Raw genomic sequence first — 19,620 nt, forward strand, 5'->3', positions numbered from 1 at the left:
TCCATACAGTACCAGAGTAAGAACCTTCATCAAAAACGACATATGGTCCTGCCTTTGTTCTTGGTATATCTTTGGTACAAGCTAATTTATTTACGTTCTCTCTGATGAAGTGATCTCACCAATTATTATGCCCTCTGTCTTGGGTTTCAAGATTGCACTGAGCTTTGCAGTCTGTTGCACAAAGTGCCTTATAAAAGCCTACTACACCACCAACCGAACCTTTGCCAAATAAAGGCTTTTCCTGTTTGGAGACTGGCCCTATTTTTTTTTTAAGAAGGGTGTATTCCAAAGGCAAATATTTGAGCAGCCGCTAAGGAGGGAGAGTAAAGGAGCCGGTGAAAAGTAGATAAGGTTTACAACTATAACTAGTAAGGCTATTTGTGCTCTCTCTGGGTGGGCCCTGTGTGTCACCTCTAGTTATTATGTTTCACATTGGACACGGAACTTACTGAAAACACAGACATTGTGCAACATAAACATCCCATGACTCTTGTCAATTTTTCAATGAATGCCAATGCCAGGAACCTTTCACTACTAACATAGTGTGTTGTATTTGAAGTCTAGCACCGTCACTGCTATCATGAACATGAGCTTGTTCGACATTGCATGCGATTAAGTTACCGACTGACTGATCTACAAGAAACCTTGCATCATAAATAACTACTGATCAGTCAGTCACTCTTTACCCTGATACATTACGTTTTTTTTATCCTCTCGAACACGGCAAATGATTTCAGATGTGCTGTTGCACCTGCATTGCAATAAAAGTCACATATTAGATATGTTTCAACGTTGCAGACAACAAACAGTTTACGCAAGCAGCGCATAGTAATCCAGAATACTTTTCAATTCGTAGGCTAGGTAGATTTCGTTGCCTGGGCGGGACTTATTTTATACTGTCACTGAACAAGGAAGTAGCCCATGGTTTCCCCAATGATGCAAACGATGGAGACTGAACACTGTAGCCTAGATTTAAACGAAGCGGTGTTGTCGCCAATCAAACCATTATCGGACTGTTATTTGGCGGCATATCACTTGTAGTGAGTATCGTTCTAACATTATTTGTAACAGTTGCGCATCCATGAAGCTTCGTGTCGCCTTTATTTAATATTATCCGACAATTCTAGAGCATATCCTAGTTAAACGGGAGCACTCATATGTTGTCACATGTACTTCCCCTTTTCATGTTCGAATTAGGCCTACTCACTAATCTGTCAGTAGTGTGATGATGGGGGCTCGAGTTGGCATGTTTTAAAATGCACTATATATATATATATATATATATATATACATAAATACATAAAGGTATGTGGACACCTTCAAATTAGTGGATTCGGCTATTTCAGCCACACCCGTTGCTGACAGGTGTATATAACATTGGCAGTTGATTGGCCTTACTGAGGGTTCAATGACTTTCAACTTGCACCGTCATAGGATGCAACCTTTCCAACCAGTCAGTTTTTGCAAATTTCTGCCCTGTCAGAGCTGCCCCTGTCAACTGTAAGTGCTGTTACTGTGAAGTGGAAACATCTAGGAGCATGGTGCAGCTAAAAGTAGTATTTTTAAGCACATAGCGTGTAAAAAATAGTCTGTCCTGGTTACAAAACTCCACACCAAGTTCCAAACTGCCTATGGAAGTGTAACAGTATAAGTTTAGACCATCCCCTCGCCCATACCCGGGGGCGAACCAGAGACTCTCTGCACACATCAACAACAGTCACCCTCCACAAAAGCCGCGGCCCTTGCAGAGCAAGGGGAACTACTACTTCAAGGTCTCAGAGCAAGTGACGTCACTGATTGAAACGCTATTTAGCGCGCACCGCTAACTAAGCTAGCCGTTTCACATCCGTTACAGAAGCAATGTCAGCACAATAACTGTTAGTCAGGAGCTTCATGGAATGGGTTTCCATGGCCGAGCAGACGCACACAAGCCTAAGATCACCATGTGCAATGCCAAGTGTCAGCTGGAGTGGTGTAAAGCTCACCGCCATTGGACGCTTCACCATCTGGCAGTCCGAAGGACAAATCTGGGTCAGGAGAACACGAACTCAACCCCATTGAACACCTTTGGGATGAATTGGAACTCTGACTGCGAGCCAGGCCTAAGTGCCCGACCTCACTAATGCTCTTGTGGGTGAATAGAAGCAAGACCCCGCAGCAATGTTCCAACATCTAGTGGAAAGCCTTCCCAGAAGAGTGGAGGCTGTTATAACAGCAATGTTCCAACATCTAGTGGAAAGCCTTCAGAAGAGTGGAGGCTGTTATAGCAGCAAAGGGGGGACATACAGGCGCAATGCCAGTGGAAGTCTGCCAGTCTAACACTGCTGTAAAACCCATTATAAACCAACCACATGATCACACAGCACTGTAGATAGAAGCAGTATCTAGTCTTGTCATCTATAACTGCAGGAATGTAAAAGACAAGGTCATACATCAGTAGGAAGATAGGCCTACTTTTAATAGTGACTGCTTGTATGTGAATATTGTCATTCAACACCATTTATCTACAGCAGAACATATTCAAAACAATTAAAATGCATAAACTATTGCAATCAAAAATAATTTGAAACAACTAGGCCTAGAGACCTATTATAGTGACCTTAACCTGTCACCTAGTAGTCTCTAGACAGCTGGGATGCCTCCCACAATGTTGCTACCCGAGGTTAATCACCTGGCAACATTGTCAAGAGGTTCGGATCTCTTGGCCTAACAGCTAAATTATTGAGTAGCTGGACCTGAGTTCGAGTCCCGGTCAGGGCTACCCTGAATTTGCTAGCAGCAGGTACCATCACATGGTATGCTCAGTTGAAAGACAGAAAACAGTTAGTCTATGCTCATTCTGCAACCCCTGCCCAACAGCAGTCACTGTGAACCATTTATTGTCTTGACACACGTGTCCTTTAATGACATATAAACTTTGTAGCGCCAAAGTCCATTATATGGGGCGGCAGGGTAGCCTAGTGGTCAGAGCGTTGGAGCCTAGTGGTTAGAGCGTTGGACTAGTAGCCGTTCATATCCCCGAGCTGACAAGGTAGAAATCTGTCGTTCTGCCCCTGAACAGGCAGTTAACCCACTGTTCCTAGGCCGTCATTGAAAATAAGAATTTGTTCTTAACTGACTTGCCTAGTTAAATAAAGGTAAAATAAATATATGGCTGTTGAAGACCGTTTCTGCAGATGTTGCCTTCCTTTGAAAATGTGCTAAGAGACAGTGGTTTACAATTAAAACCGATATCTGCGTGTAACTAACTTTCTCCTTTGCTTTATCCTGACATGGATGAAATTCTCAAAATCATATTTATTTAAAGTAACTGTCCACTGAAAATCACTTTTAAAAGTTCATATTCTATTACCTCATAAGTAAATAATGTTGTTGACTCATCCTATACTCGTATTTGTGGCCAAAGCATAAATTGGAGAAGAAGAAGAAACCACCTCAAACAGATTGTTTCATATATGCTGGCTATATCCTCATAGAGGATCATGTAGCTGGCCAATCAGCAGTCTACTCATGTGAATATTTTTAATGACCAGCATACGCCCACACCATTCTGTTGTTGAGGTACGCCCGCACCATTCTGTTGTTGAGGTACGCCCACACCATTCTGTTGTTGAGGTACGCCCACACCATTCTGTTGTTGAGGTACGCCCACACCATTCTGTTGTTGAGGTACACCCACACCATTCTGTTGTTGAGGTACGCCCACACCATTCTGTTGTTGAGGTACGCCCACACCATTCTGTTGTTGAGGTACGCCCACACCATTCAAAAACAGAAAAGCTGCCCACACCATTCTTTTTTTACGCCCACACCATTCTGTTGTCATCTAGACACAATGGGCAATTACTTTAAAGTGCATTGGTGTGCCCACACCATTCTAAAGTCTTTAAAATGACACAAAACCATTCAAATGGATGATCAGAGTGGGTGGATAACAAAGCTATTATAACGATATAAAACATGTTATAGTTTTAACACACTATTTTTTTTAAATACTCATATTGTAATTAATTATGAGTCAAATTTAATAGACATCTAGACACAATGGGCAATTACTTTAAAGTGCATTGTGTGCAGGGAAACATATCATAAAGTCTTTAAAATGACACAAAGACCATTCAAATGGATGATCAGAGTGGGTGGATAACAACGCAGACCTATTATAACGATATAAAACATGTTATAGTCCATGCATTGCAGACTTCCACTGTGGTTTTACCAGTCAACACTCCACAGGTAACCTATTTGAGTAATATAGCCTGCTCCCAGGTCTGTTTTTGCTGTCTTGCTAACTGCTATTGTCATTGTCTTGGTAGTCTGGCATCCCTACTGAACAGATCTAGTCTGGGGCAAGGCTTCTAGTCTGAAGACATCCCATCATGATGTGCTGTAATTGCATCTGGCCTCATCCCATACTGTCTGTTCTGTAGCCAACTCTTTAGCCTATCATTCGTTGTCATGTTGAAAAGTTAAACAACATAAACCTTTTCAGCAGAACATACAGTTTGGGACGAGGCCAGACTACAGGCTATAGAACATACAGTTTGGAACGAGTCCAGACTACAGGCTACAGAACATACAGTTTGGAACGAGGCCAGACTACAGGCTACAGAACATACAGTATGAAACGAGGCCAGACTACAGGCTATAGAACATACAGTATGGGACGAGGCCAGACTACAGGCTACAGAACATACAGTATGGAACGAGGCCAGACTACAGGCTACAGAACATACAGTATGAAACGAGGCCAGACTACAGGCTACAGAACATACAGTATGGGACGAGGCCAGACTACAGGCTACAGAACATACAGTATGGAACGAGGCCAGACTACAGGATACAGAACATACAGTATGGGACGAGGCCAGACTACAGGCTACAGAACATACAGTATGGGACGAGGCCAGACTACAAAACATACAGTATGGAACGAGGCCAGGCTACAGAAAATACAGTATGGAACGAGGCCAGACTACAGGCTACAGAACATACAGTATGGAACAAGGCCAGACTACAGGCTACAGAACATACAGTATGGAACAAGGCCAGACTACAGGCTACAGAACATACCGGTTGGAATGAGGCCAGACTACAGGCTACAGAACATACAGTATGGAACGAGGCCAGACTACAGGCTACAGAACATACAGTATGGGACGAGGCCAGACTACAGGCTATAGAACATACAGTATGGAACGAGGCCAGACTAGAGGAACAATATGTTGACTTTACCTAGGCTTGCAGTCTATACATGCACAAAGGTCAAGCAAGACAAGAGTGGTGAAGAGTAGTTGTCAATTACCTTGCTAGGTTTTCCCCTTTGGACTTGCGGTGGTTAATCAATACTAATCCCCCAAGTCTAGTTAAAGTTCACCACCGTTGTTGTTACCCTTAGTCACGGTTGCACAGCCAATCCCTTTCAGCTGATAACTAAGGAGTTCACTGCTCAGCATTCAATTAACTCTGGGCAACGGAAGAGTGTAGCTGGTCCATTGGTGCGGTTGTGGAATTGAGATGACAGTCGGCCAGCATTCAGGAAGGAGGAGGAGGAGAAGAAAGGGTAACTCCATACTACCAGAGCTCTTGTTTGTTTCAGTGACAGCAGATCCTGCATGGACTCTGTGATTTGAGGAGTTAGTTGTGAGGTACTATATGGAGAAGAGGTAACTAGGTCCCAGATCAGTTTGTGCGTGCTTGCTTATACCTCACCTACTCCTATGTATGGCATGACAATGACCATAGTATTTGCTCTAGAGCCCGAACAGATCTGGGCCCTGGCTAGAGGAGAGACATGTTGGAGATCTGTACTATAGTGTGTGATGTCTGTAGTGTCTAGTTGGGATTCCATCCATCACAGATACTTTACCCTGTAATTGATGCCGTGTGTTTGAGGACCTACATGCTCACACCTCAGGCACTTCTTAGTGTGAGTGCACAAACAACAATCTGTTTTCTGGTGATTTAGTTTCAACCAGCTGATGTGTGCGTGCCTGTGTGTTAGACTAGCATGCCGGAGAGGGAAGTCTGCCACAGAGCAGAGAGTCTCAGGGTGTCATAATGGACTTCTGTTTGGCTGGGGGCCCTGGCCACAGTCCTGGTATAAAAGAGCCTTTGAGCAGAAGAGAGGCTGCTGCTGCTGGCTTTAGAGACATTATACCCTGGTCACAGGATGTGTCGCTCCTGGAACCGACTCAAAGTGAGGTAACAAAGATTTTCTTGAGGGTGTACATGTTGGTGTATTTCTGAGAGCGCATTTCAAATGGATGCTTCATTCGATTTCGATACTGCCTTTCACCCCGATTCACATTTGAGATTTTTTCAGTTAACATTTAGGCTATGCCACATGTATTTGTTTCTTCTCCGTAATGAATCTAGATCTGAGTACCTCCATGACGATATCAAGAATAGAAAAAAATTCTAAAAGTTCTGATTGGTCTAATTAATTCTACTCAACCAATGAGTTGAGCCAGAGTCAGAATAGTTGAAAATTCGTCATTGGTTTTGCTTCCCAGATTGGTTAGAGATGATCCAATCACTGATTACTATGTTTTGTACAATACTCATCATTTTGACATTACCACAAATGACTTCAACGATGGCGGTCTCAGACTGAAGTATGTATCAAACATAGAGAAGCTGAAGAATTCAGTTTGAATCATCAGCCAACATTTAGGCTACATTGAGTGTAGAATACATGTTTTCAGATGTATGGAGACAGATACTATCAAAAAAGCCACCAATAATGCTGTGGCAAACTGTTTCTTATTTAGATGTACCAAAACGTAGGCAGGATTGCATTTCCTTATTCTGTCGCCTTTCTCTCTCACGAGTGATGTTGATTGAGTATCTGATAAGCAGAACACATGAATACATGAGATGTGCTACTGAGATGAGGTCCCTCTGGGATAATGAATCCAAATCTATTTTTATTGGTCACATACACGTGTTTAGCAGATGTTATTGCGGGTGTAGCAAAATGCTTGTGTTAATAAAGACTACTCTACCTGTACACCACTTGTTAGCTTAGCCAAATCCTAAAAGTAGGCTAGTTTTTGAACACCCTCATCTGACTGAGAGTTTTGAGTGACAAGGTTTTGGGGGTGGTTTCCGGGTGTCTACTTGCTACCTTTCCTGTTTTACCTGTTCACAACGACATATTGTCCCATTTTATGTCACTGAATGGGCCACTCCCAGGCTCCACGTCGACACACTGCCTGCACACCTGTGGCCAGCTTCTATTGGTCTCACCTGTAGCTACCGCTTCTTCCTCCTTCACAGCAGAACTGAGCTGTGGGATGCTCATTGGTTGTACATAGACATTCTCTTCAGGATCTGCAATCTAGTGTTCTTTCAGTGGTCTGCTATATGGACAGACGTGAGCCTTAAAGAAGAACGTCCTTGTGAGCAGAGATTCTATCATTATTTTCAGTTTTTTACAGGCAACCTGGATCTGAATGAAGCTGGTGTGTATTGTATACTGTTGTCTGGTGTGAAATCTCACACATTATTTATTTGAATGTTTATGTACTGATTTGGTGTTTCACTGATATTAGTCTCTTGTGAAAGACTTAATAAATGTTAAATCAAAACATCTAATCCATGTGACATCTTCAAGGAGTTCTTCAGCGGTTGTGGGGTTGTTATAGTGCCGTCAGATTCTAAAGCTGCTATATTTCTCTCAAAATTGCACTGAGATACACATGATGATTGAGAGTCATGAGACTTGTGAAATATTCTGCAACACTGATTGTCTATAGGATCGAGGCCAAAGTCATAACAACAATACTTGGTGATCTAACTACTGGTGAGGTTGAGTGAGTCGGTGAAAAGGAGGCGAGGAGAGGAATCAAGGAAATACAATTGAGATTCTACCTGTGTACTGAAGCTGAGGAGGGCAGCCTTTCCCTCAAATCAGACCTCTGACCCCTCCATTCTCCTCTCCTTAACCTTTTCAGATCCCTCCCCCATGCCTGTTTCTCCAGGCTACACCCAACTGGAGCAGAATGATCCGTCTATGAACCCCCTGCGCATCTCAGTCGGAGGACTTCCCATGTTGGCCTCCATGACCAACACCCCAGACCCCCGATTCCGCCTCAATTTGAAGGCCATCGTAGCCCTGGTCCTGGCCATTGCCCTGGTCCTCCTCTACATGCACCTGAACCCGGCCTCCTACTCCGAGGTCCCCAGCTCCCGTAACTGGAAGTCTGGCCACACGGGGATGGCGATGGACGAGGTGGCCGACCGCTACAATGACACTTACCCGCTCAGCACCCCTGAGCGGACGCCGCAGGGCACGCGCTACCGCATCGGGGTCATTGCCGACCTGGACACGGACTCGCGCAGCGACAAGAAGCTGACGTGGTTCAGCTACATGCGCCGGGGCCACCTGCTGGTGTCGGAGAGTGGCACCAAGGTGGCCGTGGAATGGGATGCGGAGAGGGTCCTGCTGGAGAGCCACCTGGCGGAGAAGGGCCGGGGCATGGAGCTGTCAGAGCTGGTGGTGTTCAACGGGAAGCTGTACAGCGTGGATGACCGAACGGGCGTGGTCTACCACATCGACGGCAGCAAGGCTGTGCCCTGGGTCATCCTGCCTGATGGGGACGGCTCCGTCTCCAAAGGTCAGTGAGGTAGATGAGCCAAATTCAAGTGCAGAATTGATTCCTAGGCTCCTGTAGATCTGAAAGGATTGAATAAGTATACATTCTATGGTAATTGCTTCATCTTGCCTTCTAATAGGGTAGATTGAATTTTCACCATATTGCTGACACCTATTTAATCCCTCTCAGATATCCATAAGTGAATATGGAGTAGGGGTTAGGGGTCGATTTGGCATTGTGTGAGTGTCTCACTATGTAGACCAGGCAGGCAGATTTGGAACTTAATCTGTTTATTTACTCTAAGGGGTCTGTTGAAGAACCTCATCTGGGGTAGACCACAACCATGGAAATGGAATTTGTTGGATCTCATTCTCATTTGTAAACACTTGAGTGTACAAAACATTAAGAACACCTTCCTAATATTGAATTGCACCCTATTTTGCCCTCAGAACAGCCTTAATTCATCGGGGCATGGATTCTACAAGTTGTTGAAAGTGTTCCACAGGGATGCTGGCCCATGTTGACTCCAATGCTTCCCACTGTTGTGTCAAGTTGGCTGGATGTCCCTTGGGTGGTGGACCATTCTTTATACACACTGGAAACTGTTGATCATGAAAAATCAAGCAGCGTTGCAGTTCTTGACACAAACCTGTGGCAACTACTACCAAACCCTGTTCAAAGGCACTTCAATATTTTGTCTTGTCCATTCACCCCTGAATGGCACACATACACAGTCCATGTCTCAAGGCTGAAAAATCCTTCTTTAACCTGTCTCCTCCCCTTCAGCTACACTGATTTGAAGTGGATTTAACACAGGACATCAATAAGGGATCATAGCTTTCACCTGGTCAGTCTATCTCATGGAACAAGCAGGTGTTCCTAATGTTTTGTTCACTCAGTGTATGTGTCCTTTATATGCCAAGTGGGAGAGTATATTTCTCTTAAATACTTTTTAACTCTTTGGTGCATTCAAAAGGTCTGTACAGTAGTTCAGTGAATCATAAAATCTTGATGTGTGTCCCAATGACCCTCTTTCCCTCTTTCAGGGTTCAAAGCGGAGTGGCTAGCAGTAAAGGACGAGCACTTGTACGTGGGTGGCCTGGGGAAAGAGTGGACAACCACCACGGGGGAGGTGGTCAACAACAACCCTGAGTGGGTAAAGGTGGTGGGCCATCGGGGGGACGTGCAGCACCAGAACTGGGTCCCCAAGTACAACCTCCTGAGGTCCGCAGCTGGGATCGAACCTCCAGGTGAGAGCTGCAGGATTGAAAATGCTAACCATGCTAACGCTAACTGCAAAGGCTATGCTGACTGTGTTAGCCTAGCATATACAGTTAGAGTTACCCCTGCAAACTATTAGCATTCTCTATGATATTCAGATTCTCATGACATTCTCTCCCCAGGTTACCTGATCCACGAGTCGGCCGCGTGGAGCGACAGCCTGCAGCGCTGGTTCTTCCTCCCACGCCGCGCTAGCAAAGAGCGCTACGACGAGACGGCCGACGAGCGTCGTGCTGCCAACCTCATCCTCAGCTGCTCGCCGGACTTCAAGGACGTCACCGTGAACCGGGTGGGCCCGCATAACCCCACACACGGCTTCTCCTCCTTCAAGTTTGTCCCCAACACGGACGATCAGATCATCGTGGCTCTCAAGTCGGAGGAGGACGCTGGGAAAATCGCCTCGTACATAATGGCATTCACACTGGACGGCCAGATCCTGTTACCTGAAACCAAGATAGGAGACGTGAAGTATGAGGGTCTGGAGTTCATTTAGGAAACAAGGACATATAGTAGCTATGTGGAACATAGTTGTTGACATTCCATGCACTCAAAAGTTAACTTGCTGCTTGTTAATTGACTGTGAAGACGACACGCAGCCCAATCGATCAATCACGGATCAGAAGCCATTTTGGTGTGACCTGAGGTAAGCATCAAACGGAAGAAAACAGACTTAAACAGGGAGGGGCTACCTGTCATTTTTTCATTTTATGTTGCAAAACATTTAAAATAATAATTTAGTCGCATTCCCTAATGAACTCAACTCAAGGTTTCAGGGGCAAGACATTCTGTTCAGTAAATGGGAGCCGAGAGTAGCCTAGGCTACCTGAACAAAGTCCTCTAGTTGAGGATGTCCTCTTGATGGCCATCCTCTTCCTAGGCCAACGGCTGTCTTCTAAAGTAATGTAGACTGTCAGAATGAATGTACAAATTATCAATTCATCTTAAACTGTGATTTAACTCATAAAATGCAGATACTGTACATCCAGGAACTAATGGATTTGTTGTATTTTCCCCCCAATGTATATCACAGTTTCGTCTTACTTTTTACTACATAAAATCATATACTTCAGGACACTATACCCTACGTCAGGGATCATCAACTAGGTCAGCGGTGGGAGGATTTTGTTCTTGAGCGGATGGTCGGTGGGCCGGAACATAATTACAAATCATTTGTAGACTGGAAATTGACCACATGAAGCCCAAACAGATATATTTGACTAAAACGTAATCATTTCAAACCGTGCTTACATTTGTATATGATCACGTGTGTCTCTATTGTGCAGGGGAATACCTGGGAACACATTTCCACAATGAAGATCACTTGGAGATGATTTGCTGTGTTTTTAGTCTTTTATGTCCAACAATGAAAATACAAAAAATATAAACCTGCTTTATGTGACTCCATTGACCTTTATGAAAATATGTTTTTTCATGGAATATAGAACAAGAGCAGAATCTCACATCATCCTGTTTTGTTTTACTGGTGTTTGTTGAGTAAAATCTATCTTGATACACCCGGAGTCTTTTATTGGGTGAGGTTGGAAAACATACAAAATCAAGAGACGTTAACCTCAAAGAAGATGACTATTTGTCTGCATTATGTAACTATCACATCATTTAGGTTGGGTACTATGAATATACCTTGTTATTAATTAGCACGTGTGTGTTATCATGTCATGTGGGTGTGCACTTACAAAGCATTTGTCATTTGTTCAATGTTGTTTATTCTGAATATTGATTGAACATAATACAAATGTATTAAATAATTTTACATTTAGGTTTAGGGTTAGGATTTAGGGTTAAGATTTAGGGTTAGGATTTAGGATTTAGTGTTAGGATTTAGGGTTAGGATTTAGGGTTAGGATTTAGTGTTAGGGTTAGGATTTAGGGTCAGCCATTGTTTTTTCTTGTCCAAGGTTGATGAGATTAGGCTTGACCTAATCCTTGATCTCTCTTGGTTTAGTCAGTCTTATCTATTGGGGATCAAACTAAAACAATATCTACAAGCTGTGCAACCAGCCCCTCTGTGAGGTCACACTAAATGTAGAGAATCCAGTTGCATGCGTGCAGTTTTGATTACGTTAGTAAATACTTTCACCCCTGTGGCTATAGCCTAGTTAAATAAAGGTTCAATAAAAATCTAATATAGATCTAAGCTGTGTCATTTTACAAGGTTTTAAAAGAACCACGACGCGCACAGCAAGACACCAAGAGGTAAGATATTTAAGAATCTGAATGTCAAATGTCTCTGAAAATTCTAGATGAACTATTGTCCTTAGTGCTGAATAAAATGTTTGCTTTTATATTGGATTATATTGGATATACTTGATTGTCTGTTGTGCACAAATTGACTTTATGTACAGAAAATGGATTTTGTTGAATATCAACTAAATGTGCTATGGTTTCTTATCAGTACACTGTCTGGAGTGGGAAAAGCACATTCACTAGATACAGTGATCCAGCATGGTCATTTTGGTGTAGAATTCAATTTTGCTACTTTTTTATGAATAAAACACATTTGAGTTGTAATTCATTTATTGCATCAGCTAAACCTATTCATGGTGGTTGTTATTGTTGGGGAAGATGGTATAATATTGTAATGACCTGACTAGATCATAAAGGAACAATTGTCCAGACAGAGGTTTGAGTTTACGAATTGACGGTTTATTACCAACTTTACACAGGCTACTGTTTGGCCGTAGCCCACGCCAAATAAATGAAAGATAACCCACAAGCCAATCGTGACCTTCTCTTGTGAAGCCCAGACGTAAGAGGGAGAACAAAGGCTAAACCTGGTCTTAACTTCCAATGCTCCATCCCCCTGCCCAACCCCCTCCACGCCACTCGGCAAACCACCAGGATACCCGGCATCAGAACATTCCAGGCATTCCTGTGATTGGCAGATAGCAGGTTGATTGGCATGTCGGACCCCGCGAACACTGGGTACTGGTAAGTACATCACAACCACCTACTAGCCTAACAAATAACACACTGTCTGTGCGGGTCTGTGCGGGTCGCTACAATATATAGACATTAAAGCTTTAGGCCAATGGTTTTGCTCCTGGATGTGGGGATATGGGCCTATATAGAAGACCCCTTTTGGCTCAAGAGCACCCCTAGAGGCAAAAGTTAATATGGTTAATACCATGAGGCAAAAACACGTGGGCTAGACTGTGAGAACCCTCACTCTATTGCTTGTCTTTTTGTCAGTTTCCCAAGCTGGTTGGTGAAAATGCTGAGGCCTTGAATCACTCCTCTGTGGCTGCTGTTGCTTCTCCATGTCCCTGGACTCTACAACATGGAATCTATTCAGTGAGTTCCCTGTAGCCTGGATTGTACTGTCCAGTCAACTCCTATGGTTATTGTCATGCCACATGCCATGGCCATACAACACAAACAGATCTGGGACCAGGATAAGTTCAGTTGGCCAACGACACAATGAAATCTGATATTTCCATTTCTCTATTCATCACACATCACACAAGTCATGTTCATTTGTGAATTACGTTGTTAGTAGGACAATGACATGATTTATATTTTTGGAGTAGACTTTCCTATGATCAGGCATCAGCCAATCATGTGGTGTACTCCTCAAGCTCAAGTTCCACTCCAGCCCCAGACTATGTCAACTCATTCACAACACCAAACCACAATAGTGTGATTTACCAAACCAAGGAAACCAACCCCATCAGTTGGTCAGCAAGATTCTTTAAGAACCAACGAGAATGTTCCAGGTGTATTTCCTTCCCCACTGCCAGTCTCTCTCTCCAAAGCAGCCTCAGACAAAACCAGACCAACAGTGTTCACTTCAGCTCCTAACATGTGAGGGCAGGTTTGTCTTTCACGTCCAGGACTTCAAGAACGACATGGCCCAGAGCCCTACTAACAGCAGTCTGGCCCTGTCCTACCCCTGTCCTGAAGGCCAGTATGACCTTCGCTTTGTGGTGAGACCAGAATACATCTGATAGCACTGCCTGGCACAGATGCAACAATGCTCCTAACACACATCCACAAATCTAATAATTCTGCCCTGCTGCCAATCGGTTTTTAATAAGAGTTTGAAATGACAGTACTGTAGTTTTGGAAATACAATATCTGATTGATTTGGTTACATATGCTGAAAGCATATCCAAATGTATCACTGTTCGTAGATTAAAAGTATGCAAAAACTATGTTAACATGAAATGTGTGCATGCACTTGAATAAAACGCGTTTGAATATACAGGGATGAGGATTATGCTTTTTCATGTCGATTATTCCTCCACTAGATGGGGTCCTTCCTTCAATCATATTCAGTTGTAAATATTCCATATGGAGGCTGAAAGAGGAGTTGGGTTAAAAAGTATGAGTTCCTCTTTGACCAAACTACTCTCTGACACTCTCTGAGACCTTCAGTTTCTAGAAGCACATAATTAGCACAGTACTGGATGCCTGGATACTCTAAAGGATTAGAACCATACAATTACTGGAACAGACATTTACATTTACGGCAACGACCCATGATGGGTGGCCCGGCGGCCATATTAAGTGTACCAGTCAAATTGCTGTGGTCTAAGGGGATTTATCCTATTTAGTAATTACATCTATTTTATTGTAACCTTATCCACTCCAGCAGCTGTGATTCGTCCAGACTGACTGTGATCGCTGCAGGTCAAGCAAACATCTGTCAATATGATGTCAGTCATAGATGCTGTTCAGTGCTCCAGCAGGGTTGGTTAGCTCAGCATCACAGAGCAACTCTGATGTATATTTAACTGTCGTGGGAACAAAGTAGTACATCTGTTTATTACAGAACCAATGAATAAGGGTGGAGGCTTGACCACTTGACAGCATTGGCATTATGTGGCATTATGGGGCATTATGTGGCATTATGTGGCATTATGTGTGATCTGTGGAAAGAGAGAGACAGTAGCTCTGCTGTACAATATTTTTATAATGGGGAATTTGTTTTTGGTTTTATAGACATTCATAAAAACACGTTTGGCTCTTTGAATACTTGGTAGTCATGAAGTCAAAAACGGACCCAAGAGACGGACACGTTAAGGCATGTGTGCATGTAAACAACTATCTTCACATTGTCGGGTAAGTGACCATATTCTTAGGGCAACAGAAAAATACTGCTGACCAGGGCAAAGTGAAAGTGCTTTTCAGACCTTAAAGAATCTCTGAGTAGGGTATGACATAGTGATCGATCAGCATTTTTGCCCCAGGTGATTTTAAAAAATTTAAAAATTAAAAACGGTAAGGAATTCCAGTAGGCGGAGCCTAAAACGGATCTTCTGGTTCATCCCTATTGGGGCTCCCGAGTGGTGCAGCGGTCTAAGGCACTGCATCTCAGTGCTAGAGGTGTCACTACAGACCCTGGCTCAATTCCAGGCTGTATCACACCCGGCCGTGAATGGGAGTTCCATTGGGCAGCGCACAATTGGCCCAGAGTCGTCCAGGGTAGGGTTTGGCCGGGGTAGGGTTTGGCCGGGGTAGGCCATCATTGTAAATAAGAATTTGTTCTTAACTGACTTGCCTAGTTAAATAAAGGTTAAATAAAAATAAAACGTTTTTTTTTAAAAGTTGAGCCTGGTCTGTGGTTGTTGCAATAGGCAGGGGATTTTAAAAAGTTGAGCCTGGTCTGTGGTTGTTGCAATAGGCAGGGGGTTTTAAAAAGTTGAGCCTGGTCTGTGGTTGTTGCAATAGGCAGGGGATTTTAAAAAGTTGAGCCTGGTCTGTGGTTGTTGCAATAGGCAGGGGATTTAAAAAGTTGAGCCTGGTCTGTGGTTGTTGCAATAGGCAGGGGATTTTAAAAAGTTGAGCCTGGTCTGTGGTTGTTGCAATAGGCAGGGGATTTTAAAAAGTTGAGCCTGGTCTGTGGTTGTTGCAATAGGCAGGGGATTTTAAAAAGTTGAGCCTGGTCTGTGGGGCAATTTTAAAAAGTTGAGCCCTGGTCTGAGCCTGGTTGTTGCAATAGGCAGGGGATTTTAAAAAGTTGAGCCTGGTCTGTGGTTGTTGCAATAGGCAGGGGATTTTAAAAAGTTGAGCCTGGTCTGTGGTTGTTGCAATAGGCAGTTGGGATTTTAAAAAGTTGAGCCTGGTCTGTGGTTGTTGCAATAGGCAGGGGATTTTAAAAAGTTGAGCCTGGTCTGTGGTTTTGCAATAGGCAGGGGATTTTAAAAGTTGAGCCTGGTCTGTGGTTGTTGCAATAGGCAGGGGATTTTAAAAAGTTGAGCCTGGTCTGTGGTTGTTGCAATAGGCAGGGGATTTTAAAAAGTTGAGCCTGGTCTGTGGTTGTTGCAATAGGCAGGGGATTTTAAAAAGTTGAGCCTGGTCTGTGGTTGTTGCAATAGGCAGGGGATTTTAAAAAGTTGAGCCTGGTCTGTGGTTGTTGCAATAGGCAGGGGATTTTAAAAAGTTGAGCCTGGTCTGTGGTTGTTGCAATAGGCAGGGGATTTTAAAAAGTTGAGCCTGGTCTGTGGTTTTTAGGCAGGGGAAAAAGTTGAGCCTGGTCTGTGGTTGTTGCAATAGGCAGGCAGGGGGGAATTTTATTTTTATTTTTATTGAAAACAACCAAATTGCTAAGAATTCCAGTAGCCTGGTCTGTGGTTGTCCAGGGCAAAATATGGTCTAGGTTGTTTTTTTAACCTGCGCAAAATATGTAGGTTTTTAACCTATACTGGAAGTGTAACTTTTAGTCAGGGCGAGCAGAGCTGAGCCACTTTATCCTATTGCTCTGGCTGAGATACACTATATAGGGGTAACTTGCTTAGCCATGCTAGCTTCGCCCTTATGTGGGTGCTAACAAGCATGCTGAGTAGTGATTACGTATCAGCAGCCTTTGTCAGCCAATCCAGCAGGGGTTGGAAGCTCTGGTGAGCTTCAATTGGCTACTCACGTGTCATATAACCAAAGATTTGCATAAAGTTCAGCTGTGCCCAACTTTAGCCCAGCTATGTTCAGCTCCCGCAGCCATGCTTGCATTGCCCAATGGTCCCCTCGCGGCTCTAGCTTTTGGGGGCCCCAAGCGAGATTTGGTTGAGGGCCCCCCATCTCGCAGCAAAACAATTTAGTCCTTTTTTTGCAGTTCTACACGTTTTGTCATGAGAACACGTTGCAGTTATATTACAAATGTAATTGCAATTCCACAAATTTTGCCATGGGGCAGTTTTTTTTTCTCAGTTTTACAGCAAATCAATGGCAATTCAACCCTAACCCTTACTCTAAACCAAATCCTTACACCTAACCCTAACCCTAACCCTTACTCTAAACCAAATCCTTACACCTAACCCTAACCCTAACCCTTACAAATCTAAACCACTCTAAACCAAATACACTAATACACCTAACCCTAACCCTAACCCTTACTCTAAACCAAATCCTTACACCTAACCCTAACCCTAACCCTTACTCTAAACCAAATCCTTACACCTAACCCTAACCCTAACCCTTACTCTAAACCAAATCCTTACACCTAACCCTAACCCTAACCCTTACTCTAAACCAAATCCTTACACCTAACCCTAACCCTAACCCTTACTCTAAACCAAATCCTTCAACCCTAACACCTAACCCTACACCTAACCCTAACCCTAACCCTTACTCTAAACCAAATCCTTACACCTTAACCCTTACTCTAAACCTAACCCTAACCTAACCCTTACTCTAAACCAAATCCTTACACCTAACCCTAACCCTAACCCTTACTCTAAACCAAATCCTTACACCTAACCCTAACCCTAACCCTTACTCTAAACCAAATCCTTACACCTAACCCTAACCCTAACCCTTACTCTAAACCAAATCCTTACACCTAACCCTAACCCTAACCCTTACTCTAAACCAAATCCTTACACCTAACCCTAACCCTAACCCTTACTCTAAACCAAATCCTTACACCTAACCCTAACCCTAACCCTTACTCTAAACCAAATCCTTACACCTAACCCTAACCCTAACCCTTACTCTAAACCAAATCCTTACACCTAACCCTAACCCTAACCCTTACTCTAAACCAAATCCTTACACCTAACCCTAACCCTAACCCTTACTCTAAACCAAATCCTTACACCTAACCCTAACCCTAACCCTTACTCTAAAACCAAATCCTTACACCTAACCCTAACCCTAACCCTTACTCTAAACCAAATCCTTACACCTAACCCTAACCCTAACCCTTACTCTAAACCAAATCCTTACACCTAACCCTAACCCTAACCCTTACTCTAAACCAAATCCTTACACCTAACCCTAACCCTAACCCTTACTCTAAAACAAATCCTTACACCTAACCCTAACCCTAACCCTTACTCTAAACCAAATCCTTACACCTAACCCTAAACCTAACCCTGATTCCAACCCTAAGGGTGCTATCTACAACCTAAATAGGAGAACCCTTTGAAGAACCATTTTTGCTTCCAGGTTGAACCCTTTTGGGTTCATTCAGGGCACCCAAAAGGGTTATCCTGAAACCAAAAAGGGTTCTGCTATAGGGACAGCCAAATAACCCTTTTTACTAAGTGTAACTTAAAATATAATTGTACTTTTTTAACTATCTTTGTAGGGACTTTTGGGGATTTCAGGTCCCTACGAGGATAGAAGAACAATTCCACACACACGCACGCACACACACACACACACGCACACACACACACACGCGCACACACACACACATACACGCACACACACACATACACGCACACACACACGCACACACACACACACACGCACATGCATGCGCACACACACGCACGCACACGCACACACACATGCACACACACACACGCACACGCACGCACAGGAAAGGGACTGATTAAGGGTACGAGTAACTCTCATTACATTACATCATACTACGCATACTACACAGATAATCATCTCCTACATAGACACATTTCAATCTGAGAATAGCTGACTCTAATGAGAGTAATAGGACTATTTAGAGAAAAGGAGAAGCAGAGAGGCCTGTTAGAGAGGCCTGGAACCGGATGTGGGTTGAGAGTCAGGAAGTGAGGAGGATGGCCTTCATACACTAGCTGATTTCCCTGAGTACAGTCACACGTTCAGAAATACCATTAGCAGTCAACACTCAGGGGGAGAAGTGTGTCAAATTCAGTCCCTTAAAGGCCCAGTGCAGTCAAAAATGTAATATACCTGTGTTTTATACTTCCACACTATGAGGTTGGAATAATATTGTAGAATTGTGAAAATGATGATAATGCCCTTTTAGTGTAATAGCTATTTAAAAGGCTGCCTGAAATGTCAGTCTGTTTTGGTGGGTTGGCGTTTTGGCCTGCCTGGTCACCAGGCAGTAAATTAGTTAATAGACCAATGAGAAATAGAGTTCCCAACCTCTCTGCCTTTAACACCTATTTTTCAGTGTTTCCCTCACAACTCAGACCACTCCCAGACAGTCCTTGCAAATTCAAGCAAGAATTTTGCTTGAGAAATTGCTCTTTGCTAAGAAGCTATTTGTGTCTTTTTGACCATTTTAATTGAAAACAATTTCAGTAAAAACATGATTTTTGCTTGATCCAGCAATGTGATGCGGAGGCTCCGTATGGAGGGTGTGACGTAATTGCGGAGCCTCCGGAGGCTTGCAGAGGCCAAATCAAGTTCTGTACCGCATCGTCATGCACCTCCCAAATTGTGTAACACTGCAGAAGGCTCTGCACATTGACATGATTGGTTGACAGTAGGGGGGGGTACATCCAGTAAAAACATAAACTCAGGTCCTTCACAACTTCCTTCACAACAG

The 19,620-nt window shown here is 43.5% G+C and overlaps 1 protein-coding gene across 3 annotated transcripts; it reads left to right on the top strand.

Annotated features, from left to right (window-relative positions):
- The first annotated feature begins 901 nt into the window (after positions 1-901).
- cant1a (calcium activated nucleotidase 1a) lies at positions 902-11,395 on the top strand. 3 transcript variants are annotated; one of them, XM_024408203.2, is made up of 4 exons: positions 902-1,040; positions 7,959-8,621; positions 9,647-9,850; positions 10,004-11,395. In XM_024408203.2, exons 2-4 carry the CDS (start codon positions 7,970-7,972, stop codon positions 10,372-10,374), a joined length of 1,227 nt encoding a protein of 408 aa, XP_024263971.2. In that variant the 5' UTR covers positions 902-1,040; positions 7,959-7,969; the 3' UTR covers positions 10,375-11,395. The 3 variants fall into 3 exon arrangements, with proteins under 3 accessions (XP_024263971.2, XP_024263970.2, XP_024263972.2); XM_024408202.2 differs by lacking the exon at positions 902-1,040 and adding an exon at positions 5,297-5,563; XM_024408204.2 differs by lacking the exon at positions 902-1,040 and adding an exon at positions 6,468-7,466.
- Positions 11,396-19,620: the final 8,225 nt, after the last annotated feature.

This window comes from Oncorhynchus tshawytscha, unplaced genomic scaffold (assembly GCF_018296145.1).
Source record: "Oncorhynchus tshawytscha isolate Ot180627B unplaced genomic scaffold, Otsh_v2.0 Un_contig_3169_pilon_pilon, whole genome shotgun sequence".
Taxonomy (NCBI): domain Eukaryota; kingdom Metazoa; phylum Chordata; class Actinopteri; order Salmoniformes; family Salmonidae; genus Oncorhynchus; species Oncorhynchus tshawytscha.